The sequence below is a fragment of the Salmo salar genome, chromosome 13, assembly GCF_965601325.2.
Source record: "Salmo salar chromosome 13, fSalSal1, whole genome shotgun sequence".
In the NCBI taxonomy this organism is placed as follows: domain Eukaryota; kingdom Metazoa; phylum Chordata; class Actinopteri; order Salmoniformes; family Salmonidae; genus Salmo; species Salmo salar.
In genome coordinates, this window is record NC_138303.1 from 97437776 (window position 1) to 97464801 (window position 27026).

Genomic DNA, 27026 nt, shown 5'->3' on the forward strand with positions numbered 1-27026 from the left:
CAAATATTGCTGCTGTGTTTGCACACTGGTATTTCACCTAATAGATATGGGAGTTTATCAAAATTGGGTTTGTTTTCGAATTCTTTGCGGGTCTGTGTAATCTGAGGGAAATATGTGTCTCTCATATGGTTATCATCTGGCAGGCGGTTAGGAGGTGCAGATCAGTTTCCACCTCATTTTGTGAGCAGTGTGCATATAGCTTGTCTTCTCTAGAGCCAGGTCTGCCTACGGCGGCCTCTCTCAATAGCAAAGCTATGCTCACTGAGTCTGTACATAGTCAAAGGTTCCTTAATTTTGGGTCTGCCATTGTGTACTCTCTCTTTAGGGACAAATAGCATTCTAGTTTGTTCCATTTTTCTGTTACTTCTTTCCAATGTGTCAAGTAATTATCTTTTTATTGTCTCATGATTTGTTTGGGTCTAATTGTATTGCTGTCCTGGAGCTCTGTGGGGTCTGTTTGTGTTTGTGAACAGAGCCCCAGGACCAGCTTGCTTTTGGGACTCTTGTCCAGGTTAATCTCGCTGTAGGTGATGGCTTTGTTCTGGAAGGTTTGGGAATCGCTTCCTTTTAGGTGTTTGTAGAATTTAACAGCTCTTTTCTGGATTTTTATAATTAGCGGGTATCGGACTAATTCTGCTCTTCATGCAATTTTTTGGTGTTTTACGTTGTACACAGAATATATTTTTGCATAATTCTGCATGAGGTCTCAATTTGGTGTTTGTCCCTTTTAGTTAATTCTTGGTTGGTGAGCAGACCCCAGACCTCACAACCATAAAGGGCAATGGGTTCTATAACTGATTCTGATAACTGAATAATTTTTTTGCCAGATCCTAATTGGTATATCAAATTTTATGTTCCTTTTTATGGCATAGAAGGCCCTTCTTGCCTTGTCTCTCAGATCGTTCACAGCTTTGTGGAAGTTAACTGATGTTTAGGCCGAGGTACGTATCGTTTTTTGTGTGCTCTAGGGCAACGGTGTCTAGATGGAATTTGTATTTGTGGTCCTGGCAACTGGACCTTTTTTGGAACACCATTATTTTAATCTTACTGAGATTTAGTGTCAGGGTCCAGGTCTGACAGAATCTGTGCAAAATATCTAGGTGCTGCTGTAGGCCTGGGGACAGCACCAGATCATCAGCAAACAGTAGACACTTGACTTCAGATTCTAGTAGGGTGAGGCTGGGTCCTGCAGACCGTTCTAGTGCTCTCGCCACTTCGTTGATATACATGTTGAAGAGGGTGGGACTCAAGCTGCATCCATGTTTCACCCCACAGCCCGGTGGAAGAAATGTGTTTTTTGTCTATTTTAACCGCACACTTATTGTTTGTGCACATGGATTTTATAATGTGATATGTTTTCCCCAAACACAGCTTTAAATCAATTTGTATAGCAGACCCTCATGCCAAACTGAGTGAAAAGCTTTTTTGAAATCAAAAGCATGAGAAGACTTTGCCTTTGTTTTGATTTGTTTCGTTGTCAATTAGGGTGTGCAAGGTGAATACATGGTCTTTTGTACGGGAATTTGGTTAAAAAATTTAACAATTGACATTTGCTCAATACATTGTTTTCACTGAGGAAATGTATGCTGCTGAGTCTGCTGTTAATGATAATGCAGAGGATTTTCCCAAGGTTGCTTTTGACGCATATCAAATCAAATTTATTTGTCACATAAACATGGTTAGCAGGTGTTAATGCAAGTGTAGCGAAATGCTTGTGCATCTAGTTCCGACCATGCAGTAATATCTAACAAGTAATCTACCAATTCCACAACAACTACCTTGTACACACAAGTGTAAAGGAATGAATACGAATATGTACATAAAAATATATAAATGAGTGATGGCCGAACGGCATAGGCAAGATGTAGTAGATGGTATGGAGTACAGTATATACATATGAGATGAGCATTGTAGGGTATGAAAACATAAAGCAGCATTGTTTAAGGTGGCTAGTGATACATTACATTAGGATGGCAAGATGCAGTAGATGGTATAGAGTACAGTATATACATATGAGATGAGTAATGTAGGTTATGAAAACATTATATAAAGTGGCATTGTTTAAAGTGGCTAGTGATACATCTAATTATGGCAAGATGCAGTAGATGGTATGGCGTACAGTATATACATATGAGATGAATAATGTAGGTTATGTAAACATTATCTAATATAAATAAAGTGGCAAGTGATAAATTGATTACATCAATTTTCCCATTATTAAAGTGGCTTGAGTTGAGTCAGTATGTTGGCAGCAGCCTCTCAATGTTAGTGATGGCTGTTTAACAGTCTGATGGCCTTGAGATAGAAGCTGTTTTTCAGTCTCTCGGTTCCAGCTTTGATGCACCTGTACTGACCTCGCCTTCTGGATGTTAGCGGGGTGAACAGGCAGTGGCTCGGGTGGTTGTTGTCCTTGATGATCTTTTTGGCCTTCCTGTGACATCGGGTGGTGTAGGTGTCCTGGAGGGCAGGTAGTTTGCCCCCGGTGATGCGTTGTGCAGACCTCACTACCCTCTGGAGAGCCTTCCGGTTATGGGCGGAGCAGTTGCCGTACCAAGCGGTGATACAGCCCGACAGGATGCTCTCGATTGTGCATCTGTAAAAGTTTGTGAGTGTTTTTGGTGACAGCGTGACGAATTTCTTCTGCCTCCTGAGGTTGAAGAGGTGCTGCTGCGCCTTCTTCACCACGCTGTCTGGACCATTTCAGTTTGTCCGTGATATGTACGCCGAGGAACTTAAATCTTTCCACCCTCTCCACTACTGTCCCGTCAATGTAGACAGGGGGCTGCTCCCTCTGCTGTTTCCTGAAGTCCACGATCATCTCTTTTGTTTTGTTGACATTGAGTGCGAGGTTATTTTCCTGACACCACACTCCGAGGGCCCTCACCTCCTCCCTGTAGGCCGTCTCGTCGTTGTTGGTAATCAAGCCTACCACTGTAGTGTCGTCTGCAAACTTGATTGAGTTGGATGCGTGCGTGCCACGCAGTCGTGGGTGAACAGGGAGTACAGAAGATGGCTGAGAACGCACCCTTGTGGGGCCCCAGTGTTGAGGATCAGCGGGGTGGAGATGTTGTTACCTACCCTCACCACCTGGGGGCGGCCCGTCAGGAAGTCCAGGACCCAGTTGCACAGGGCAGGGTCGAGACCCAGGGTCTCGAGCTTAATGACGAGTTTGGAGGGTACTATGGTGTTAAATGCTGAGCTGTAATCGATGAACAGCATTCTTACATAGGTATTCCTCTTGTCCAGATGGGTTAGGGCAGTGTGCAGTGTGATGGCGATTGCGTCGTCTGTGGACCTATTGGGTCGGTAAGCAAATTGGAGTGGGTCTAGGGTGGAGGTGATATGGTCCTTGACTAGTCTCTCAAAGCACTTCATGATGACGGAAGTGAGTGCTACAGGGCGGTTAATGCGGTCTCTCTCACTTTCTCTATTTTGTTCAACCTAATCCAGTGATTGACATGAATTCTGTTAGGGTTGACAATTAGACTATAATTGCTATATTTTACTGTAAAAATAGGACTCCAGAGAGATGAATTACATACGTCTTTATGTTCACTAATTTCATAGGCTAATTAATTTGGAGTTAAACACATGAGGGAGTGGAAACTAAAAAAACACATACACTAGATCGCTAACCTTAAATATAATACCCACTGCTAGTAGCCATCCAACAGTAAATTGAATGTCCTAAAATAGCTTAAATATATTTGAGATTCTTCAAAGTAGCCACCCTTTGCCTTGATGACAGCTTTGCACACTCTTGGCTTCTCTCAACCAGCTTCACCTGGAATTATTTTCCAACAGTCTTGAAGGAGTTCCCACATATGCTGAGCACTTATTGGCTGCTTTTCCTTCACTCTGCGGTCCAACTCATCCCAAACCATCTCAATTGGGTTGAAGTCGGGTGATTGTGAAGGCCAGGTCATCTGATGCAGCACTCCATCACTCTCCTTCTTGGTCAAATAGCACTTACACAGCCTGGAGGTGTGTTGGGTCATTGTCCTGTTGAAAAACAAATGATAGTCCCACTAAGTGCAAACCAGGTGGGATGGCGTACCGCTGCAGAATGCTGTGGTAACCATGCTGGTTAAGTGTGCCTTGAATTCTAAATAAATCCCTGACAGTTTCACCAGAAAAGCACCCCCAGACCATCACACCTCCTCCTCCATGCTTCATGATGGGAACCACACATGCGGAGATCATCCCCTCACCTACTCTGCGTCTCACAAAGACACGGTGGTTGGAACCAAAAATCTCAAATTTGGACTCATCAGACCAAAGGACAGATTTCCACCAGTCTAATGTCCATTGTTTGTGTTTCTTGGCGCAAGCAAGTCTCTTCTTCTTATTGGTGTCCTTTGGTGGGGTTTCTTTGCAGCAATTTGACCATGAAGGCCTGATGCACGCAGTCTCCTCTGAACAGTTGATGGTGAGATGTGTCTGTTACTTGAACTCTGTGAAGCATTTATTTGGGCTGCAATTTCTGAGGCTGGTAACTCTAATGAACATATCCTCTACAGCAGATGTAACTCTGGGTCTTTCCTTCCCTGTGGCGGTCCTCATGAGAGCCAGTTTCATCATAGCGCTTTTTGGTTTTTGCGACTGCACTTGATGAAACTTTCAAAGTTCTTGAAATGTTCTGCATTGGCTGACCTTCATGTCTTAAAGTAATGATGGACTGTCTCCTAATATTTGAGCTGTTCTTGTCATAATATGGACTTGGTCTTTTACCAAATAGGGCTATCTTCTGTATACCACCCCTACCTTGTCACAACACAACTGATTGGCTCAAATGCATTAAGGAAAGAAATAGCACAAATTAACTTAAGACACACCTGTTAATTGAAATGCATTCCAGGTGACTACCTCATGAAGCTGGTTGAGACTGCCAATAGTGTGCAAAGCTGTCATCAAGGCAAAGGGTGGATACTTTTAAGAATCTCAAGTATAAAATATATTTTGATTTGTTTAACACTTTTTAGATTACTACATGATTGCATATTTGTTATTTCATAGTTTTGATGTCTTCACAATTATTATATAATGTAGAAAATAGTACAAATAAAGAAAAACCCTAGAATGAGTACACATAAAAATATGTGTGTGTGTGTGTCAATTCCGATCAGCCCACACACCAAAATAATGGTGCAGCCCATCTGGCTTTTGTCAGAATTGTCTGATGGCCTATGCACGCCTGGCTTGTCTGGCTAACGGTTATTGGTGTGGCTTTCATGGAGTCATATTTGCTTTACTGTTCTAATAAAACTTTTTTACAATATAGCCTCATAATAGATAAACATCGACGCAACAGATGAACATAGGCTCATATCGGCTATAGACTATTAGTTGTACATCACATACTGTATAAGCCTATAATTTATATCCTCCCTATCCAGTAGGCCTATAATAACAACGTCATGCGGCCTTTCATCGATAAATTCCCACGACGGGGAATGAGAGGCGATCTAGAAGACAAGATCTTGAATTGTTTATATGAAATGTGCTGAAAATACCCCATGACAAAATGATATTATTAACCCTTCCTAGACGACCTTACCCCTCAGACCGACCTAGAATACAACAGTCCCTAGTCAAGTGTAATGTCTTTATAAACGTAACTAATAACAAAATGGAATCAAATGATCTAATCTTACCTGCCAATCAATCCGCCGTCATCAACAAAATAACACTCCAGCTAGTGACGCGAACAGATCGAGCATCCCGAAATCCCATCAGTCGCGTGCCATGGGCGGGAGCCTGTCAGTTTAAGCGCGCTCCTAGATATCGAGGAGACTGGTGGGAGGGTGTGAGTGCGTCCTCTCTTCTCTCTCGTCTCCTCCTCTCTTTTACTCTTCTCTCCCCAGCTCCTTCCCTCTCCTAGCCTATCTGACAACAAGTGGATAAGAAGCAACATGGTGAACAATGAATACGAGAATTTAGCTTTAACCAGTCCCAGATGTCACAGCAGATATAGGAAAGGAGACAAGGCGTGGGCCCTTTAAGCAGAACGATGTGACGTCATCGGGTCAGGGGTTTACAGCTATGGCGTCGGGAAATGGACTTGCTTCTCTGGTGAGAATCCACACGGTTGAATAACTGTATTTGAATTTAATGTACATGTCATATACCGGTAGAGAGTAGCTGTATGTGAATTCTTAAAGTATATGCTGCATTTTTATTTGTAGTAGTGCTTCTTCCTAAACGGGAACAACATTGATTGAATTGAACATGTTTTAATACCATTATTAGACTATAGCAATAACAGTAATATTGAATTGATAATGCCAACATTTCGTCGTATTATTTAGGGTGTGAACTAGCTTTGGGACACAGCATCGGAAGTCTGTATTGTTCGGACTACCTGAGTTGTGAATCGTTCTGGTCCGTGGGGATGGAAAATACCTACCACAATATAGAGCCCCACGGTGGAGGTGTCATCATACCCATAAAACCTAGTAGTCAAACAGGTTTCAATCGTTTTTTTCCACCATTAATTTTTCCCATAGGGAATTTTACAAACACCTAAAATAAGGGCTGTGTTTCGTGTAGGCTTACCCAGGCGTGACGTTTTGATAACCATGTAAATCTCTCTCTGGACAAGGTGACGTGTGTATGTGTATATATAGCAAAGGTGTCAGCGAGAGATGATATGCAGGAGTTTGCAGAAATGTGTAGTTTTGCATGGTCTACTTTGATGCTAATTAGCGTTTTCAAATGAGTAAATAGAGCCAATGTCTGAATCAAACTTGAATTCCTGTTGAGTTAGACAGCGGGCTGCCATTAAACCACGCACTTGGTGTAGTTCAAGTTGAATTCAGACCTTTATTTAATAGCGAGGGTCACATTTCACTTTACGTCTGGTAAATCGAGTTCCTAGAGATTATATGCTTTCGTTGACAGGAAATTATTTTTTGGTGTAGCCGGCTATATTTTGGTAGGGTTATTTTCCATTGCCACCCATCAGAACGATTCACAACTCAGGGAGTCCAACCAATACAGACTCCTGTGTTGTGTCCCAAAGCTAGTGTAAAGGAGCAATTGTAATGATAATGTTAATGATTCTGTTATATCATGTTATTCAGGGCATGGAGGGAGCTACAGCAGCTGCACAGGCTCTGTCTCTACCAGCTGAGGCTTATGGGAACGATGTGAGTTGACAACACACGGTCTATTGAGGTTTTCCATCCTCTGACACACTCAACACAGTATAATTGTAGTGTCAGTTAGCTAACCTGTGTATGGGTGCATGTGTCTTAGCCTCAACTGGAAGTGATGTGGGCGATGAAGGCTTACAATCACGCAGAGATCTACTTCAATGTGAGTATCTCTTACTCACAAGTACCTGCACCAGTTGGAGCATATTATCAATACTAGCAGCCACATTGCACTGATCTAGTCCTCTCCCCTCTAGCTAATAATGTGTGTGTACTGTAGCTGATCTCGTCGGTAGACCCCAGTAATCTGAAGTTGACCAAGGTGGATGACCGGATCTATGCATCCTTCAAAGAATCCTTCTCAGATCTCAACATTAAGAACTTGGACCCAGACATGCTCAAGACGGCAGAGGCCAAAGAGGTAGAGGACAATGTGTGTTACAGGAGTCAGAGATAAGAGGGACAGATGAAGAGTGGGTGGGTGGGTGGGTGTGTGTGTGAGAGAAACTAACCTCACCTCTGTATTGGCATCAATAGAAGTGGCGTCCATTCTGTAACCAGTTTGACGGAGTGGTGGAGGACTTTAACTATGGGACTCTGCTACGACTTGACTGTGTGAAGGACTACACAGAGGAAAACACCATATTTGGTATGTTCAGTCACTATTACACAAGAAATGTTGTCACTAATTAGGAGCATAAGTGTGCAGGCCTTCTCTTTTTTTATTATGAATATTCACCTGGATTTTTAGTTATCATGAGTATTTAACAATGGCCTTATTGTCCCTGCAGCCACCAGGATCCAGTTCTTTGCCATCGAGATCGCTAGGAACAGAGAAGGATTCAACACCCCTGTTTTCCAGGCTAAAAAGCAGCCTTCGTAAACCCATACCCTATAACCCAACCTGCTATTACCTCTAACCCAGTAACAGAGAAAGTTGTCAGCCCTGTGTACCAGGTAAACACCCTTTATAACCCCTACCACCACCACCACCTCTAACACAGAGAAAGTTGTCAGCCCTGTGTATCAGGTAAACACCCTTTATAAACCCTACCACCACCACCTCTAACACAGAGAAAGTTTCAACAGCCCTGGTTACTAGTGTAAACATACCCAATACTTGACACACCACCATCTCCTTACAAACTTTTCCTGTGGTTACCCACCTTGTTGACAACATAGGTGGTCTACTGGAAACTTGACCAGGGGCGCGTTCAGCAGGGATATATTCTTTACGTCTTGCAACAGAAAACATTTAAGAACCAAAACTAAACCTGGAGGGAGCTACCTGAATTTTTACAATAGAAACTCGTTTTCTGTTTGGAATAAATGGTTTGTTGCAGAACGTTTTGCAACAATCTGTGTAATACATCACAGGGCATGTTAAGATAAATATGTACAACAAACAATTCACAGTATTTCTATCTGCAACATTTGCTTACTGAACATGGCCCAGAAGTCCACCCCCCCTCCCTCCACACACACACACCAGCCTGCATCCCACAAGTGTGTGTGTGTACTGATGTCTAAACTGAGCATCGTAGCTATATGTAATTAGCTTTCCTCTTATTTGTGCCAAGCACTTCTGGGATTGCGTATGTCCTTGTACAAAGTTGTAAACGTCTTTCAAATGGCACCATATTCTCTATAGTGAACCACTTATGACCAGAGTTCTGGCTAGCAGTTGTGCACTAAATAAGAAATAGGGTGTTCTTTCAGATTTACCCAGTGTATCCAACTGCATTTGGTTTCTACCTTCGGACTGGCCTCGTCATATGTTTTTATACACACACACACACACATACACACAGTTGAAGTCGGAAGTTTACATAAACTGAGTTTAAATGTATTTGGCTAAGGTGTTTCACAATTCCTGACATTTAATCCTAGTAAAGATTCCTTGTCTTAGGTCAGTTAGGCTTACCACTATTTTAAGAATGTGAAATGTCAGAATAATAGTAGAGAATGACTTTCAACTTTTATTTTTCATCACATTCCCAGTGGGTCAGAAGTTTACATGCACTCAATTAGTATTTGGTAGCATTGCCTTTAACTTGGGTCAAACGTTTCAGGTAGCCTTCCACAAGTTTCCCACAATAAGTTGGGTGAATTTTGGCCCATTCCTCCTGACAGAGCTGGTGTAACTGAGTCAGGTTTGTAGGCCTCCTTGTTCGCACACTCTTTTTCAGTTCTGCCCACAAATTTTCTATAGGATTGAAGTCAGGGCTTTGTGATGGCCACTCCAATACCTTGACTTTGTTGTCCTTAAGCCATTGTGCCACAACTTTGGAAGTATACTTGCGGTCATTCTCCATTTGGAAGACCCATTTGCGACCAAGCTTTAACTTCCTGACTGATGTCTTGAGATGTTGCTTCAATATATCCACATAATTTTCATCCCTCATGATGCCATCTATTTTGTGAAGTGCACCAGTCCCTCCTGCAGCAAAGCACCCACACAACATGACGCTGCCACCCCCGTGCTTCATGGTTGGGATGGTGTTCTTCGTCTTGCAATCCTCCCCCTTTTCCCTCCAAACATAACAATGGTCATTATGGCCAAACAGTTCTATTTTTGTTTCATCAGACCAGAGGACATTTCTCCAAAAAGTACAATCTTTGTCCCCATGTGCAGTTGCAAACCGTAGTCTGGCTTTTTTTAATGGTGGTTTTGGAGCAGTGGCTTCTTCCTTGCTGAGCGGCCTTTCAGGTTATGTCGATATAGGACTCATTTTACTGTGGATATAGATACTTTTGTACCCGTTTCCTCCAGCATCTTCACAGGGTCTTTTGCTGTTGTTCTGGGATTGATTTGCACTTTTCGCACCAAAGTACGTTCATCTCTAGGAGACATAACGTGTCTCCTTCCTGAGCGGTATGACGGCTGCGTGGTCCCATGGTGTTTATACTATTGTTTGTACAGATGAACGTGGTACCTTCAGGCGTTTGGAAATGGCTCCCAAGGATGAACCAGACTTGTGGAGGTCTACTATTTTTTTTCAGAGGTCTTGGCTGATTTATTTTGATTTTCCCATGATGTCAAGCAAAGAGGCACTGAGTTTGAAGGTAGGCCTTGAATTACAGGTACACCTCCAATTGACTCAAATGATGTCAATTAGCCTATCAGAAGCGTCTAAAGCCATGACACAATTTTCTGGAATTCTCCAAGCTGTTTAAAGGCACAGGTAAACTTCTGACCCACTGGAATTGTGATTCAGTGAATTATAAGTGAAATAATCTGTCTGTAATGAATTGTTGGAAAAATGACTTGTGTCCTGCACAAAGTAGATGTCCTAACCGACTTGCCAAAAGTATAGTTTATTAACAAGAGATTTGTGGAGTGGTTGAAAAACAAGTTTTAAATGACTCCAACCTAAGTGTATGTAAACTTCCGACTTCAACTATATATTTTTTTTTTTTATACCTGAATCTGAATAAATGGATGTCAAAAATCAACCTGTAGCCTGTGTTTCAGATAAATCCTTATGAAGACAATACCTTGCTAGTCTTCACCACACACTAAAGACATGACCCATGTTGTGCAGTGAAACAGTGACAGCACAGTATACAAACCAAATAACGTTTATTTGCAGTCACAATGCCGACACTATAATATGTAGCAGACATCCACACAACTCAACCAAACTACCGATCCAACACACACTCACATCAGAGAACCAAGGTACCGATCCAACACACACACACACACACACACACACACACACACACACACACACACACTTTAGGGAACCAAAACAATAAACCAGGAAGTCAAATCAACATTGTTAGAGATGAGCTAGTTGTCACAAACAGTTAGCAGCAACACCTGTAGAGTAGCACAAGTTGCTAATGAACTCTGAACCCACATCTCTTTAATACACAGTTCTGTCTTTTTCTTACCACCCATTTCCCTGTAATACACAGCTCTCTGTTCTACAAAAGGTTGCATTCTTCTTTAGTTTCTCAATTAGAAATAAACTATCCTTCAGGGAGCTCGGAAACGAGAGCTGAACGTTCTAGAATGTCCTGGAAGGTTCTGTCTGGAGCGCACCGCTCCTTTACAGCACCACGAGAGGCCACGCGCGCACACACACACTCTGAGTCACACCTACTCCAGAGATAGACTGCAGCCACGCTCCTTTCTGTTATCAGATCTGTGACCCCTACACACTAGCTAGCATGCTGAGACACTTCACTCTCCCCTAACCCAACCGACTCCCCTGAGGTTAGTGTCAGCTCCAACCAGCCTACCAGAGGGTAAAGTGGAGCATGACCTTAACCCAAACCTACTCCCATAACCCTGCCCCACACCTACACCCAACCAATTATTTTCTAGGCTTAAATGTCTAGGGGCTAAAGGTGGTGTCTAGGGGCTTTGGACAGTGCATAGAGAGTAAAGGTGGTGTCTAGGGGCAGTGCCTAGGGAGTAACAGTGGTGGGTATTTACATCACTCAAATCAGAGGGCCAGAGGAAAATGTGCAAAATGGACAGTTTCTCACTCTCTTTGTCTCTACCCCTTCACAGCTCTAGTGCTCTCTACTTTCTCGCTCCTCTCATCCCCCGTAGAAAGTTTTTTCCCCCCACACACAGACAGACAGGTGCACTGACTCACTACACTGTAAAAAGTTCAATCACACATTTCTCATTTTGTGTTTTAAATTCAATCAATATAAACATTGTTCAAAATGTTATGAAAAAAAATGTACACTTGATTTGTTGTGTTTCTATACAAGGCAGGCAGAAGCAGAGAACTACATTTACCGGCTTCTCCCTTTTCACCTTCATCCCCCCAGCAGATTCTCTCCCTCCAGAGTGTGTAGAGATATCCTCATCCTCCTCTCCTCCCAGCGAGTAGCAGGGTGACCTCTACAGACTGGCTTTAAAATAGGTCTGTATATTTATATAGGCTTCTATAAAAAGGGGGGTGGAACCACAAGGGAGAGGAAGAGGGGGTGAGAAGAGGAAGAGGGGTGAGAGGAGGAGTGGAGGGGGTTGAGTTTTGGGAAGCTGCTCTGTGTGGAGCAGGTGTGCGTGTGTGGAATGTCAGCTCATCATGTCATTGGTGTTGACTCCGTATGAAGAGTTTTTCATGCTGTCGTTCACCTCCCTCCGGAACACCGAGAGGTTCTGGGTGAACCTGCACAGATTAATATACACACAGTTAAAAAACAAAGTTACCACACACACACACAAAGTGAGCGCGCACACACAGTCAATGGAATTGTGTGTACCTGTCTCTGTTCTTGGTTAGCAGGTTGCGTTCTATCCCCTCCATCAGGTTCTCAAAGCAGAGATGCATGGCCTGCTGCTTTTCTGGAGGCTGGCTGTTCACAATGCTGTTCCTCAGGTCTGCAAAATACTACACACACACACAAAAAAAGAATGTTCTCTGATCGGCAAAATACTGCAGGAATGGAGACCCACACAGGACGAGGCTGGTGTGTTAGGTTTTTTTCTTTCCTTTTTTTAGCCAGGATAGTCCACTCAGCAACAATTTCCACGTCTTCCAGGGAATGGTTGGATAATGGGTGTGTGGATGTGGTTGTGTACCTGTACCTTCTCGTTGAGCAGGATGAGGCCCAGTAGAGGTCTGGACATGGACCACTGGTTCCTGCAGTCCTCAAAGATGATGATGTTCAACACTGTGGACAGCATCTGTAGGACAAACACACAGAATGATTAGTGTGAGTGAGTGTGCGAGAGAGCGAGATCGGTGTGTGTGTGTGTGTTTGGGGTGTGTGTACCTGTTGGATCATCTCTGGGTGTTGCTGCATGATGTGTAGGAAGCGTTCGTCTGTTGCCATGGCAACAGGCCGTTTCTTAGTGGAGCGAGACAGCTAAACAGAAACAATACATTAGCATCAATATATGTACATACATGTATGTATAAAATGATATTAATAGATTACAGATGAACAGAGGGAGAGGTTACCTGTTTGAACAGGTAGGTGGCGATATGGTCCAGACTGGAACAACACCCAGTACACACCATAGTATCTACAACACACGTTAGTCATTTTAAAATAAATTATAAATATAGTTGATTTATTTATTGTCCTATCATGATGGAACAGTCCACAACCCTATACAGCCACCTGAGAGACCCATACACTAAGGAGAAGTCCTGATCTGTTTTATGGGCCTACTGTAAGTAGCCTATACGCAGCCAAAACAAAAAGATAAATGCAGTCAGAGACCTTCTAGAGCAGCACCGCCCCCTCAAGATTCTGAGCCTGCCTGGCAGGATTGGTCCAACAAAGCCAGAGCCCCCTGATGGGTGAGCATAATATACAAGGAATTTCTCAAAGCTGCTAATGAGTACCTTGATGACCTTGTACCTAGCCGGTGGGGATTCTGGTGGGGTGCCCCCACCAAGGTCATCAAGTAAATAATAAATAAATAAAGTGTTGGTAGGGGACAGAATGCAGTCGGACCATCAACTAATTGGCACATACATTACCTAATCAGACAAGTTTTTTACATGGACGATACATTGGAGATAATATAAGGCAACTACTGGAAACAATAGAACACAATGAAATATCAGGGAAACCAGGCCTGGTTTTCATAGCTGACTTTGAAAAGGCTTTTGATAAAGTACAACTGCAGTTTATATATAACTGCCCGGAATATTTCAATTTTGGGGAATCTCTTATAAAATGGGTTAAAGTTATGTATAGTAACCCTAGGTGTAAAATAGTAAATAATGGCTACTTCTCAGAAAGTTTTAATCTGTCAAGAGAAGTAAAACAACGTTGTCCACTATCGGCATATCTATTTATTATGGCCATTGAAATGTTAGCTATTAAAATCAGATCCAACAATAATATCAAGGGATTAGAAATCCAGGGCTTAAAAACAAAAAGGTGTCATTGTACGCCGATGATTCAAGCTTTCTTTTAAATCCACAATTTGGATCACTCCACAGCCTAATAGAGGATCAAGATACTTTTCTAACCTCTCTGGATTACAACCAAAGTGTGATAAGTGTACTATATTATGTATTGGGTCACAAAAAAAATAAAACTTTTAAATTACTGTGTAGTTTACCAATAAAATGGTCTGATGATGATGTGTACATACTCAGTATACATATCCAAAAGAAAGAAATGATCTCAGTACAATACATTTTAATAGAAAGTTAGCAAAAATAGTTAAGATCTTGCTGCCATGGAAAGGAAAATGCCTGTCTATTTGTGGAATACTCACCCTGATTAACTCTTTAGTCATATCACAGTTTACCTATTTGCGTATGGTTTTGCCTACACCTAGTGACCTGCTTTTTAAATTATATGAGCAAAACATATTCAACTTTATTTGGAATGGCAAGCCACACAACATTAAACAGGCCTATTTATAAAATGAATATGAATTTGGAGGGCAAAAATGACTAAATATTAAAGCATTAAACCTCTCACTAAAAGGTGTCAGTCATACAAAAGTTATAGTTAAATTCCAACTGGTTCTCTAGCAGATTAGTAAGAATGTCTCACGCCATGTTCAAGAACGGCCTTTTTCCCTTTATTCAGATTACAACCTCTCACTTTCAGTTATTTGAAAATGAAATCTCCAAAATATCGCTATTTTTAAAACAAGCCATAAAAAAAAAGTTGGTTGCAATTTCAGTTTAATCCACCAGAAAAGACAGAACAAATAATACAACAAAGTGGTTAAACGTAAATATACTAATTGAAAAAAATAAAAATAAAGTATAATCTTTGTAAATTATATCATAAATAGGACTGGTGGAGTTGTCACACATGCAGCTAACAAAAATATGGAAATGTCTGCTCTACCCAAATTTGCAGCATTACTGCAAAAATGGAAGAGGCAAGTGGAAGGGGGAAAAGTAAGGAACTTGTCTGTCGGCCCTGCATTAAAGACCAACATTGGTTAAAGAAAATGGTGATGAATATATATCTTTTTTAAGTATACCAGTTTCATTTAAGGACCAAAAAAATTGACAGCTGTGCCATATAGATTGAAAAATAGTTAAGAGATTTTGATGTACTGATTACATGGTTTATGAACTGATAGGCAAAACGACGCCAGATTCAAAACCTAAAATTGTTCTACTTAAAATTATACAAAATTCTTGAAACCAATAGAATGTTATATACAGTACCAGTCAAAAGTCTGGACAAACCTACTGATACAAGGGGTTTTCTTTATTATTACTATTTTCTACATAATAGAAGACATCAAAACTATGAAATAACATATAGAATCATGTAGTAACCAAAAAGTGTTAAATCTAAATATATTTTATATTTGAGATTCTTCAAATATAAGTAGCCACCTTGGATGACAGCTATTGTTTAACACGATTATACCCAACACATATAGATAATTGTAAGGTTCCTCAGTCGAGCAGTAAATTTCAAACAAATTTCAACCACAAATTCAACCTCAGCAGGACAATAACCTAAAACACAAGGCCAAATCTACACTGGAGTTGCTTACCAAGATGACATTAAATGTTCCTGAATGGCCTAGTTACAGTTTTGACTTAAATCAGCTTGACAATCTAATGGCAAGGCCTGAAAATGGTTGTCTAGCAATGATCAACAACCAACTAAAAAGAGATGGAAGAATTTTAAAATCATTAAAATGGGCTAATACTGTACAATCCAGGTGTGCAAAACTCTTAAGAGACTTACCCAGAAAGACTCACAGCTGTAATCGCTGCCAAATGTGATTCTAACATGTATGGACTCAGGGGGTTGAATCGAATCAAGATATATTAGCGTTTTATTTTTCATGAATTTTTTATAGATGTCAAAGTTGAAGAAAAATTCTAACATGAATGTTGTGTGTAGATCGTTGATGAAAAATGACAATTAAATATGTTTTAATCTCACTTTGCAACACAACAAAAGTCAAGGGGTGTGAACATTTTCTGAAGTCACTGTATATATCACCCGGTGCAGTGGTATACTGTATATGTACCATTTCCTGGTGCAGTGTGTGTATGTACAGCTGAAGTCGGAAGTTTACATACACCTTAGCCAAATACATTTAAACTCAGTATTTCACAATTCCTGACATTATATCCTAGTAAATATTCCCTGTCTTAGGTCAGTTAGGATCACCACTTTATTTTAAGAATGCGAAATGTCAGAATAATAGTAGAGAGAATGATTTATTTAAGCTTTTATTTCTTTCATCACATTCCCAGTGGGTCAGAAGTTTACATACACTCAATTATTATTTGGTAGCATTGCCTTTAAATTGTTTAACTTGGGTCAAACGTTTAGGGTAGCCTTCCACAAGCTTCCCACAATAAGTTGGGTGAATTTGGCCCATTCCTCCTGGCAGAGCTGGTGTAACTGAGTCAGGTTTGTAGGCCTCCTTGCTCGCACATGCTTTTTCAGTTCTGCCCACAAATTGTCTATGGGATTGAGGTCAGGGCTTTGTGATGGCCACCCCAATACCTTGACTTTGTTGTCCTTAAGCCATTGTGCCACAACTTTGGAAGTATACTTGGGGTCATTGTCCATTTGGAAGACCCATTTGCGACCAAGCTTTAACTTCCTGACTGATGTCTTGAGATGTTGCATCCACATAATTTTCATCCCTCATGATGCCATCTATTTTGTGAAGTGCACCAGTCCCTCCTGCAGCAAAGCACCCCCACAACATGATGCTGCCACCCCCGTGCTTCACGGTTGGGATGGTGTTCTTCAGCTTGCAAGCTTCCCCCTTTTTCCTCCAAACATAACAATGGTCATTATGGCCAAACAGTTCTATTTTTCTTTCATCAGACCAGAGGACATTTCTCCAAAAAGCATGACCTTTGTCCCCATGTGCAATTGAAAACCGTAGTCTGGCTTTTTTATGGCGGTTTTGGAGCAGTGGCTTCTTCCTTGCTGAGCGGCCTTTCAGGTTATGTTTATATAGGACTTGTTTTACTGTGGATGTAGATACTTTTGTACCTTTTTCCTCTAGCATCTTCACAAGGTCCTTTGCTGTTGTTCTGGGATTGACTTGTACTTTTCACACCAAAGTAAGTTCATCTCTAGGAGACAGAACACATCTCCTTCCTGTGCGGTATGACGGCTACGTGGTCCCATGGTGTTTATACTTGCGTACTATTGTTTGTACAGCTGAACGTGGTACCTTCAGGAATTTGGAAATTGCTCCCAAGGATGAACCAGGTCTTGACTGATTTCTTTGGATTTTCTCATGATAAAAAGGCACTGAGTTTGAAGGTAGGCCTTGAAATATATCCACAGGTACACCTCCAATTCACAATTATCCTATCAGAAGCTTCTAAAGCCATTACATAATTTTCTGAAATTTTCCAAGCTGTTTAAAGGCACAGTCAACTTAGTGTATGTAAACTTCTGACCCACTGGATTTGTAATACAGTGAATTATAAGTGAAATAATCTGTCTGTAAACAATTGTTGGAAAAATTACTTGGGTCATGCACAAAGTAGATGTCCTAACCGACTTGCCAAAACTATAGTTTGTTAACAAGAAATTTGTGGAGTGGTTGAAAAACGAGTTTTAATGACTCCAACCTAAGTGTATGTAAACTTCCGACTTCAACTGTATATACATTACCCAGTGCAGCGGTATACTGTGTATGTATAATTTCTCGGTGCAGTGTGTGTATGTATATACATTACCCAGTGCAGTGAGTCCCTCGGAGATAGATGACAGTATGTACATGACGACATGCGGTTCTAGAGAAGCAATGAAGTTCATGTGATCCTGAGTCAACACCTCCAACAGACTGTAGAACGACTGGCTCAACTTGGGATAGTCCTGGAGTGAGGAGGGAGAAAGAGAAGGGGGGAGGGAGAAAGAAGGAGATTAAGTGTGCTGAAACTGTCATTGTCAGACATATTTAGAATGTTCAGGGAAGTACTTCGCTGTGAGGGTTGGAGAGGAGTGTGTGTGTGTACCAGCAGGTCGCTGTGTGGTATGGACAGCAGCAGTTTGATGAAGGTCTGTAGTGCGTTGTCCAGTGCGTCATCTCCATAGAGACGGAACACCCCGAAGTTGACATAGTTCCCAGAGAGCACAGCCTTGAGCATGGAGAAACACACACTGACACCCTTCAGCTTCACACTGTACATCTGGTCCTTAGGCACCTCCCCAATGGTCAGGATACGGTTACCTGGAGAAGGGGAGAGAGAGAACCAAGGGAATTAATATATAAAAAAATGTGTGGCTGACCAACCAATTACATTGCTCCAGTGAGTGTAGTACCATAGGTGGTGATCATCTTGCTGGTTTCTCTGAAAAGCAGGATTCCGTTGGGTGATGACACATCAAATTGTAACCTCTGTGACCTGGAAACACAGACACAGAGTTAAGGATTCATATTTTCCTCAAACATTTACCAATTTTCCATCCTGAGAAAATTGCAAGCCTTTGCCAAGTATCCCGAGATCCTTCCAACCAGAAATGCTATCTAAAAGCATTTAATACCCGCAATTGTGGAACGGACATAATTCTAATCACTATAAATTGAGAAACACTTGCAGGTATCTAACGGTTTCTTGTTGTATTTGTTGTAATTAAATCAACTCAAAGTTCTCTCAAAGTCGTCACACTATTTTGTTTATGTAACCTATAGTTTTAACTACTAGTTCTTATAGCTAGTGAAAATGACAGGGTCGTTTTACCGTTGACTGAAAGATGACACCCAGCTTGTTGGCTCTTTCCTCTCCCCTTGCAGAGCAGCTGTCTGGCTATCAGGGGAATTTGGAAAGATTATGGCTGTTTTTACTATGAAAACTCACTTACGTGGTGACTGTTTGTTTAGCGCAGCATTGGATATTTTCCCTGTGACAGACAAGCAAACTGTGTAGAATCCGCACCATGGACTGCTGCCGATCAATTCCATGTGAATCTGACCTTCTAGTCAAGCCAGTGCCCTTGCTTTTGTTAGTGTAACAACTTGGAACAATGTTGCGAGTGTCAATTTCCTTGAGCGCTTTTGCAGACACAATGTATTAGGTGTTTTGTTAGCAGTAGTTAGTAATTTATATTTTGGAGCCTCTGTTGTGCAACACAGCTGCCGTTTGGATAGTTATTTGAATGAACAAACTGTAGAGGAGAAACCTGGGATGGAAATGACCTACCGTGACTGCGTGGAGAAGTCGTGTGTAGCAGTGTAAGTTATAGAAGCCATGTAGACGTTTTCTATTGGAGACTAGCCTAAATAATGCAGGTTTCTAGCATGGCATATTTTCTGTTTTTGCATTAGTGTTGCATAGAAATGTTATATTATTGTTCGAGATACTTAAAAAAATGTTTTTATCTTGGTAATCAGGAAGGCACTTGTTCAGGAAATTGGTGTTAATCCCTACAAAGGGTTGGAAGTCAGGGGTTAGAGGTCGAGGGAGAAGTGTCAGGGTTCTGACTGTATGAATGTTTGTGTACCTGTTGTGGACTAGCTCAGCCATGAGCTTTAGGACAGGAGTGGTGCATGCTGGTACGTGGTACCAGAGCTCTATAGCTCTCTGCAGGATGGGCATGTAGGCTGGGTAGCTGGGGGAGGGGTTAAGAACAACACTGTGCACCAATGAGACTTCAAGTGAAGGACAACACTACTTGCAATTCACAACTCTACAGTGATTTCCTATTCTATGACAGACAGTCATATCTCTTCTACACAATGCATTTCTATCTGAACGTTCTTTAACCTTTCAACCTCCTAAGCAGGCCCCTGGTCCGTAAAGGTCAGGGGTCAGTAAAGGATACATCCAGTCGAAGAGCATCATAAAGCTGGTCTTGGCGTTGAAGGCAAAAGCGATACCTCTCAGGTCTCTGACCAGTCCTACCAACGTCCTCTTCGCCTCCTGCTCGTTGAATGTGTTGGTGCTGAACATCTGAGCCACTGCTTCAAACGCCGCCGTTAGGGGAAGCATGAATTGTTCAAACTGGTCCTCATCCTCACCTACACACACAAGATGAAAACAAAGTGAAAGTAGGGCTGGGACGATACCAGTATCACGGCAAGGGACCAACACACGAAGTGGATTTAACTTGTTTAGGAAAACAGCCCTAATGTTGGAAACAAACATCATCATCTTGTCATCCAGAGTCACATTGATTTATTTTTCCAAGCTATAGCACACTATATTTTACATACAACAGGTTTTAAAGGACCAACGAGTTTGATCTGCTTCGTGTTTTCATTTTTACCATGGAAAAAATATATGATACTGGTATCATCACAGCCCTAGGTGAAAGAATGAAAAGTTTGTAATTATCCAAATAAGATCATTACTGATAATCCTGTAGACTGTAGGTGTGTGTGTGTGTGTGTGTGTGTGTGTGGTGTGTGTGTGTGTGTGTGTGTGTGTGTGTGTGTGTCTACCTAGGTCGACCATCAGCAGGCGTCCCAGTGCGGTGTAGAACGTGGTGCGACACCTCATGTCGCTGAGGTTTGATTGGTTGTTCACGCCCAGGAAGGAGAAGTGCTCGCTCTGACATCATAGGAGAAAGGATAAGGGCATTATGGGAAAAGAACTGGATGAAAAAGCATACATTGAGTTTCAGGTGGTTAGTGTTAAGGGTCAGGGTGAAGAGTCAAAGGTCAGGGTACTTACTGTGTGGTTGTTCAGCATGAACTGAACAGCGCTGAGTTTCACCAACTTCCTCACACTGCTGTACGTACACACACACCGTCAAAGAGACAACACAGGAGTTGGAATATAACAGAATACCAAATACACCCCCCCCCCCCCCTTCTCTCACACACACACGTGCAAAAGGATATCCTATGGAGAGGTCATTGAGTAACTGAAGTGTCTTGGAAGTGATTGGTTCACACTGGCCCCAGTACTTCAGATTGGTGATGCTGCAATCACAAATGGTATTAATCAGTGGTTAGTTCATAGAACCAGCAGTAGTAGTAACACAGGAAGTGTTGAAACTCACATTTTTCCAATGAAGACGCTGAGTACCATGGTCTCATCATTCAGCCCCAGAACCTCTGACAGCCGCCGGTACAGCTGTGACACACACACAGACACACGCCATTAACCATTGGAAGATCCCCTGGAGAGTGCGCAACTACACAGTAGGACAACTATGATATAATCACAAACAGTAACAGCTGCCAGCAGCGTAGCACTAGTCATACATCTCCACAGGGTTAAAGACAAACACACACCAATCAGCTCTGCTCTCATCTCCCCAACATGGCTGCACATTCCACCAAACCCTGAGCTGAGGTAAAGTAGTGTGTGAGGGTGAGCGAGATCAAGAGAGTCTGTGTGATAGTGTTAAGTTGAGCAGAGCTGAGGATGGTTTGCCTTAGTATCAGGGGGTTAGGGTAGGGGGTGTCATAGAGGGGTGTGTATCTCCTGCAGGTCTGGGGTGTTCTTTATTCTGCCACCTCAGACTCATACGGTCCATCTCACACATACACAACCTGAAATGAGACATTCCAGAACCCTCATCATATTAATTATTCTAGAACTACTCCCCTGCCTCCACTCCACGGAGAATTCTCTGGTTAGCCATGATTCCACCTACTTTATCCACCATGTTAACAGTAAAACTGACCATGTCACTAAGAAGGGATAGGGAAGGATAAGTAGAAGACCAAACCAAACAGACACGTTGGGGAGGGCTGCTCTCTCGACTGTCACCACTTATCTGAACTGTTCACATTTCGCAGCCTCTGCCCAGCACAAACAAAACACACTCAGTCAGTCAGTCAGCCCAAGGCTGTGTGTCAGCACTAACACACCCACAGACAAAAGAGCTACTAGTTCAAATATAACACAACTCCCACTAGCTACAGACAGAGAACGGAATGGAGAGAGATGGAGTTAGTCATGAGAGGAAGGAAGATAGCCTTGCTATTGAGAAAGGCCGCTGTAGGCCGACCTGGCTCTCAAGAGCACACTGCCCACAAAATGAGGTGGAAACTGAGCTGCACTTCCTAACCTCCTACCAAATGTATGACCATATTAGAGACACATATTTCCCTCAGATTACACAGAGCCACAAAGAATTCGAGAAAAAAAAAAATCTAATTTTGATAAACTCCCGTATCTATTGGGTGAAATACCAGTGTGCCATCGCATCAGCAAGATTTGTGACCTGTTACCACAAGAAAAGGGCAACCAGTGAAGAACAAACACCATGGTAAATACAACCTATATTTATGTTGATTTTTTCCCCTTTTGTACATCATTACAACACTACATAGCCATAATACGACATTTGAAATGTCTCTATTCCTTTGGAACTTTTGTGAGTGTAATGTTAACTGCTCATTTTGTATTGTTTGTTTAACTTTTGTTTATTATCTATTTCACTTGCTTTGGCAATGTAAACATATGTTTCTCATGCCAATAAAGCCCCTTGAATTGATAGTAACGGAGTTAGTCTTGCTAAGAGAGGAATAGAGAGAGAAAGAGTTAGTCATGCGTAGAGAGGAACGGAGAGAGATAGAGATAGCTGTGGATCTAAACAAGACAGTATGACATGTGGACTCATCAACATTAAATCATGTTTGAGGTCTGAAACATAACTCTGTGTGTGTGTGGTAAAAGTATTTACCTTGGAGGACTTTTGCACCTGGTCGCCGATGTAGATTTTCCTGAACTGTTCAAAGAAGCTGAGCATGGCCAACTCCAACCGCTCGTTACCCGCCTGGGCCAGCCGCGAGTCTGTTAGGTTCATCAACTGGAGCACCCTGACACACACACACACACACACACACACACACACACACACACACACACACACACACACACACACACACACACACACACACACACACACACACACACACACACACACACACACACGTGTGATTGACTCAGCATCAGGGCCCCCGAGTGGCGCAGTGGTCTAAGGCACTGCACCTCAGTGCTCGAGGCGTCACTAGAGACTCTGGAGGGATCCCGGGCTGTATCACAACCGGCTGTGATTGGGAGTCCCACAGGGCGGCGCACAATTGGCCCAGCGTTGCCCGGGTTAGGCCGTCATTGTAAAATAAGAATTTGTTCTTAACCGACTTGCCTAGTTAAATTAAAAGATATATTTTTAAAAAGCATCCTGAGACACACACGATTGACTCATCTGCTGCTGTATCCTGAGGTACATTTACAATAGGACATGTACACTGAGTGAACAAAACATTAGGAACACCTGCTCTTTCCATGACAGACTGACCAGGTGAAAGCTATGATCCTTTATTGATGTCACTTGTTAAATACACTTCAATCAGTGTAGATTAAAGGGAGAATGATTTTTAAACCTTGAGACATGGACTGTGTATGTGTGCCATTCAGAGGATGAATGGGCAAGAAAATAATTGAGGCTGTTCTGAGGGTGCAACTCAATATTAGGAAGGTGTTCATAATGTTTTGTGCACTCAATGTATTAGGCTAGTGGCAAGGCCCCAAAAATGTGGCGATGCCCCTACCTGAGGTATAACAAAACACAACCATGTTTTCCATATCTCTAGGGTCTACTATTTTATGAAATGGATGGTTGTCCAAATATTTTACTGTGAAAGTGGTTACATTGATAGATATTGTAACACACCCTCTTAACTCAGTGTAACTATTCCCCAGGTCGTTGCTGTAAATGAGAATATGTTCTCAGTCAACTTGGGCCACATAACTCAATATTGCAAGTTGCTAAAATGTTGAATACAAGTAGTCAATTGTCTGCCGTACATACAGAAACAAACAACATTAGGGAATCTTAAAGCACTTTTTTCTTTATATTCCTTTGGAAGTCAGGTCAGATGATAATTTGGCCAATATTAAGTGTGGGTGGTTGGCATTGATTATGTACTGGGGAATGCCCAGCAGGAGATGGAGAGTGACAGAACCTGTGAGGGTGACCTCAGGTTACTTAAACGTTAGTGTAGCTAGATCATAGACTATTAATAAGAAGTGTTGGTTATGAGGGACATAGCACAGCTCCACACACATTTACTTTTGAAGTTGATCCCTGAGCTGATGCACAAAGCATAGTGCACAAAGACCACCATCTCACATTCAATTCCCAGCCACCATAAACGATCACATAAAGCAAGTTACACCATCCTAAGGAGCCTCTTGCTTGCCATAAATGGCTTATGTCCTTATAGGCATCTTGTGATTACTGCAGTTTCTCAGACCAATGCATGAGTTAATTTCATGCTTTAAGTAGCCCTATATTTCTGTTATTATGGTCCTCTCCCTCTGTTAGAAGTGCACCTGCGCAGAAGTTTTAGTCCCTGTTGGACCGGGCCAGAGTGTAATACCGCGCTGATATTGTGAAGTAAACTGCTAAACTGGAACCTAGTTGTGTCATTTGGAGATCACATTGGTTTCAGAAGATGGCTAATAAATACAAATGTGCCACCTCGCGTCGATGAGAAGAGGTCGTATGAGAGTTGGAAAAATTTACTTGGAATCTGGACACGGGTTACCAATCTGGACAAGAAAAAGCAAGCACTTGCAGTGGTATTATTGCTCGAGGGAAGAGCAAGAGATACAGCACTGGAAATATCCGCGGAGGATTTGACCCAGGATGACAGAATGGGAACTTTGATCAGAGCACTGGATTCTGTGTTTCTTAACCTGTTTGGGATAGGGGGCAGTATTTTCACGGCCGGATAAAAAAACGTACCCGATTTAATCTGGTTACTACTCCTGCCCAGAAACTACAATATGCATATAATTAGTACATTTGGATAGAAAACACTAACGTTTCTAAAACTGTTTGAATGGTGTCTGAGTATAACAGAACTCATATGGCAGGCCAAAACCTGAGAAGATTCTATACAGGAAGTGCCCTGTCTGACAATTTGTTCTCCTTCTAGGGCATCTCTATCAAAAATACAGCATCTCTGCTGTAACGTGACATTTTCTAAGGCTTCCATTGGCTCTAGGAAGGCGCCAGAAAGTGGAATGAGAGCTCTCCAGTCTCTGGGCGAAAAACAGCAGGGGTTTTTGTGAGTGGTACTTCTGAGAACAATGACACTGAGGCGCACGTGCACGAGACGACTCAATTTTTTTCTTTCAGTGTTTGAATGAACACAACGTCGCCCGGTTGGAATATTATCGCTATTTTATGAGAAAAATAGCATAAAAATTTATTTTAAACAGCGTTTGACATGCTTCGAAGTACGGTAATGGAATATTTTGAATTTTTTTGTCACGAAATGCACCGGCGCGTCACCCTTCGGATAGTGACTTGACGAACAAAACGGAGCTATTTGGATATAACTATGGATTATTTCGAACCAAAACAACACTCTCCTGACAATCTAATGTTTTGCTTTCGTTGTAAAGCCTTTTTAAAATCAGACAATGTGGTTAGATAAAGGAGAGTCTTGTCTTTAAAATGGTGTAAAATAGTCATATGTTTGAGAAATCGAAGTTTTTGCATTTGAGGTATTTGTAATTCGCGCCACTCTATACCATTGGATATTGGTGAGGCGTTCTGCTAGCGGAACGTCTGTCCCTAACAGGTTTTAAAGAGCAAAACTGTGCCTACGAGGCGTATTTGAACTTTGACAGCGTTACGAGACACATTTCAGTTGCAATGACGGACTACGTAATTGATTTTGAACATGGGTACTAGAGGTCGACCGATTTATCGGCATGGCCGATTAATTAGGGCCAATTTCAAGTTTTCAAAACAAATCGGTAATCCGCCTTTTTGGGTGCCGATTATGGCCGAATACATTGCAATCCACGAGGAAACTGCGTGGCAGGCTGACCACCTGTTACGCGAGTGCAGTGTCAAAAGGACCTTGTGGCTGCAAGGAGCCAAGGTAAGTTGCTAGCTAGTATTAAACCCATCTTCACAAGTTAACTACACATGGGTGTTGATATTACTAGGTTGTAATCTAGAAGGAAAAGAAACGCACACCTATTAAGGCGAGGTGCTGGCTAGCGGAGTAGAAAACTTGAAAATAAGGGAGAGCCGCACACTCTAGGAGCTCAGATGCAAAAATGTAATATCCAATGTTTCGACAGCCAAGCTGTCTTCATCAGGGTATGATCACAAACACTGCGAGATGACTCGTTTATATAGTGTCAAAAGACACACAGGTGTCTGTAATCATGGCCAAGTGTGGCCTAATATCATTGGTTAATTCTCAAATATAAAAATGGCATTCAAAGAACACCATACAAGAAAACAAATGGATACCATACGATCATAGATTCATTTTAGACTACACAAGCTTACAAACAATTACAGTGGCAAAGTCACAATAATCACAAGAATGGCTTAAGATCAAAGTCTATGTTGAGACCGAAGGGTGCAAGGGTCTTTAAGTTAAAGATCCAGGCAGCCTCTCGTTTTAACAATAAATTATCAAGGTCACCCCCTCTCCTAGGGAGGGTGACATGTTCGATGCCAATATAACGCAGAGACGAAATTGAGTGGTTTGCTTCCAAAAAGTGGGCCACAACTGGGTAAGTCAAGTTTTTGCACCTAATGGTGCTACGATGCTCTGAGATACATACTTTTAATTTACGCTTTGTTTTACCCACATCATTTTTACCACAAGGACAAGTTATAAGATAAATAACTGCCTTGGTGGAGCACGTAGTAACACCTTTAATTGGGATAGATTTCCCTGTTTGTGGGTGTTTGAAGGATCTACATTTATAAGTGCCATTGCATTGAGCACAGCCATTACACTTGTAATTTCCATCCAGTAGAGGCGCAAATAGACGTTGTTCAGGAATATCTTGGGGTGGTAAATCAGAGTGTACCAATTGGTCTCAGATTTCTGCCCCGCGAGAATACGACCAAGGGAAGGTCCGAAAACACATTACCGAGATGATCATCGTATTTTAGAATGTGCCAGTGTTTGTGCACAATTCCCTTAATTTGTTCAGAGCACTTTGAATAGCGGGTAGTTAGAACGCAAGAATG

The 27026-nt window shown here is 42.0% G+C and overlaps 3 protein-coding genes across 9 annotated transcripts in view; 1 reads left to right on the top strand and 2 right to left on the bottom strand.

The window, feature by feature from the left end:
* LOC106568134 (dematin) overlaps nt 1-5790 on the bottom strand; it is a 34660-nt gene extending 28870 nt beyond the window's left edge. The window contains exon 1 of the mRNA XM_082960475.1: nt 5655-5790. The gene's annotated coding sequence lies outside the window, so the exon portion shown is untranslated. The remainder of the gene's footprint in view (nt 1-5654) is intronic.
* Nucleotides 5791-5825: 35 nt separating this feature from the next.
* Nucleotides 5826-10610, top strand: pbdc1 (polysaccharide biosynthesis domain containing 1). Its single transcript, XM_014138198.3, has 6 exons — nt 5826-6072; nt 7083-7148; nt 7258-7317; nt 7435-7575; nt 7692-7803; nt 7946-10610. Exons 1-6 carry the CDS (start codon nt 6043-6045, stop codon nt 8035-8037), a joined length of 501 nt encoding a protein of 166 aa, XP_013993673.1. The 5' UTR covers nt 5826-6042; the 3' UTR covers nt 8038-10610.
* Nucleotides 10611-10720: 110 nt separating this feature from the next.
* The window catches only part of LOC106568133 (exportin-7), a 28035-nt gene continuing 11729 nt past the window's right edge, over nt 10721-27026 (bottom strand). For 3 of the 7 annotated variants that reach the window (XM_014138179.3, XM_014138178.3, XM_082960474.1), the window contains 16 exons: nt 22692-22827; nt 21057-21130; nt 20896-20976; nt 20726-20789; nt 20494-20602; nt 19875-20070; nt 19554-19661; nt 18794-18859; nt 18375-18457; nt 18068-18282; nt 17789-17927; nt 13088-13152; nt 12900-12992; nt 12706-12810; nt 12387-12514; nt 10721-12292 (listed from right to left, as the gene is read on the bottom strand). In XM_014138179.3, coding sequence (XP_013993654.2) covers nt 12199-12292; nt 12387-12514; nt 12706-12810; nt 12900-12992; nt 13088-13152; nt 17789-17927; nt 18068-18282; nt 18375-18457; nt 18794-18859; nt 19554-19661; nt 19875-20070; nt 20494-20602; nt 20726-20789; nt 20896-20976; nt 21057-21130; nt 22692-22827 — 1756 coding nt within the window. In that variant the 3' untranslated portion in view covers nt 10721-12198. The remainder of the gene's footprint in view (nt 12293-12386; nt 12515-12705; nt 12811-12899; nt 12993-13087; nt 13153-17788; nt 17928-18067; nt 18283-18374; nt 18458-18793; nt 18860-19553; nt 19662-19874; nt 20071-20493; nt 20603-20725; nt 20790-20895; nt 20977-21056; nt 21131-22691; nt 22828-27026) is intronic. The other 4 variants (XM_014138184.3, XM_014138183.3, XM_014138180.3 and 1 more) reach the window with 3 other exon arrangements.

Coding starts and splice junctions, on each gene's coding strand:
- pbdc1 (XM_014138198.3), top strand. CDS start 6,043: ATGGCGTCGGGAAATGGACTTGCTTCTCTG. Junction 6,073..7,082: donor GAAATGGACTTGCTTCTCTG/GTGAGAATCCAC, acceptor CATGTTATTCAG/GGCATGGAGGGAGCTACAGC. Junction 7,318..7,434: donor ACGCAGAGATCTACTTCAAT/GTGAGTATCTCT, acceptor TGTGTACTGTAG/CTGATCTCGTCGGTAGACCC.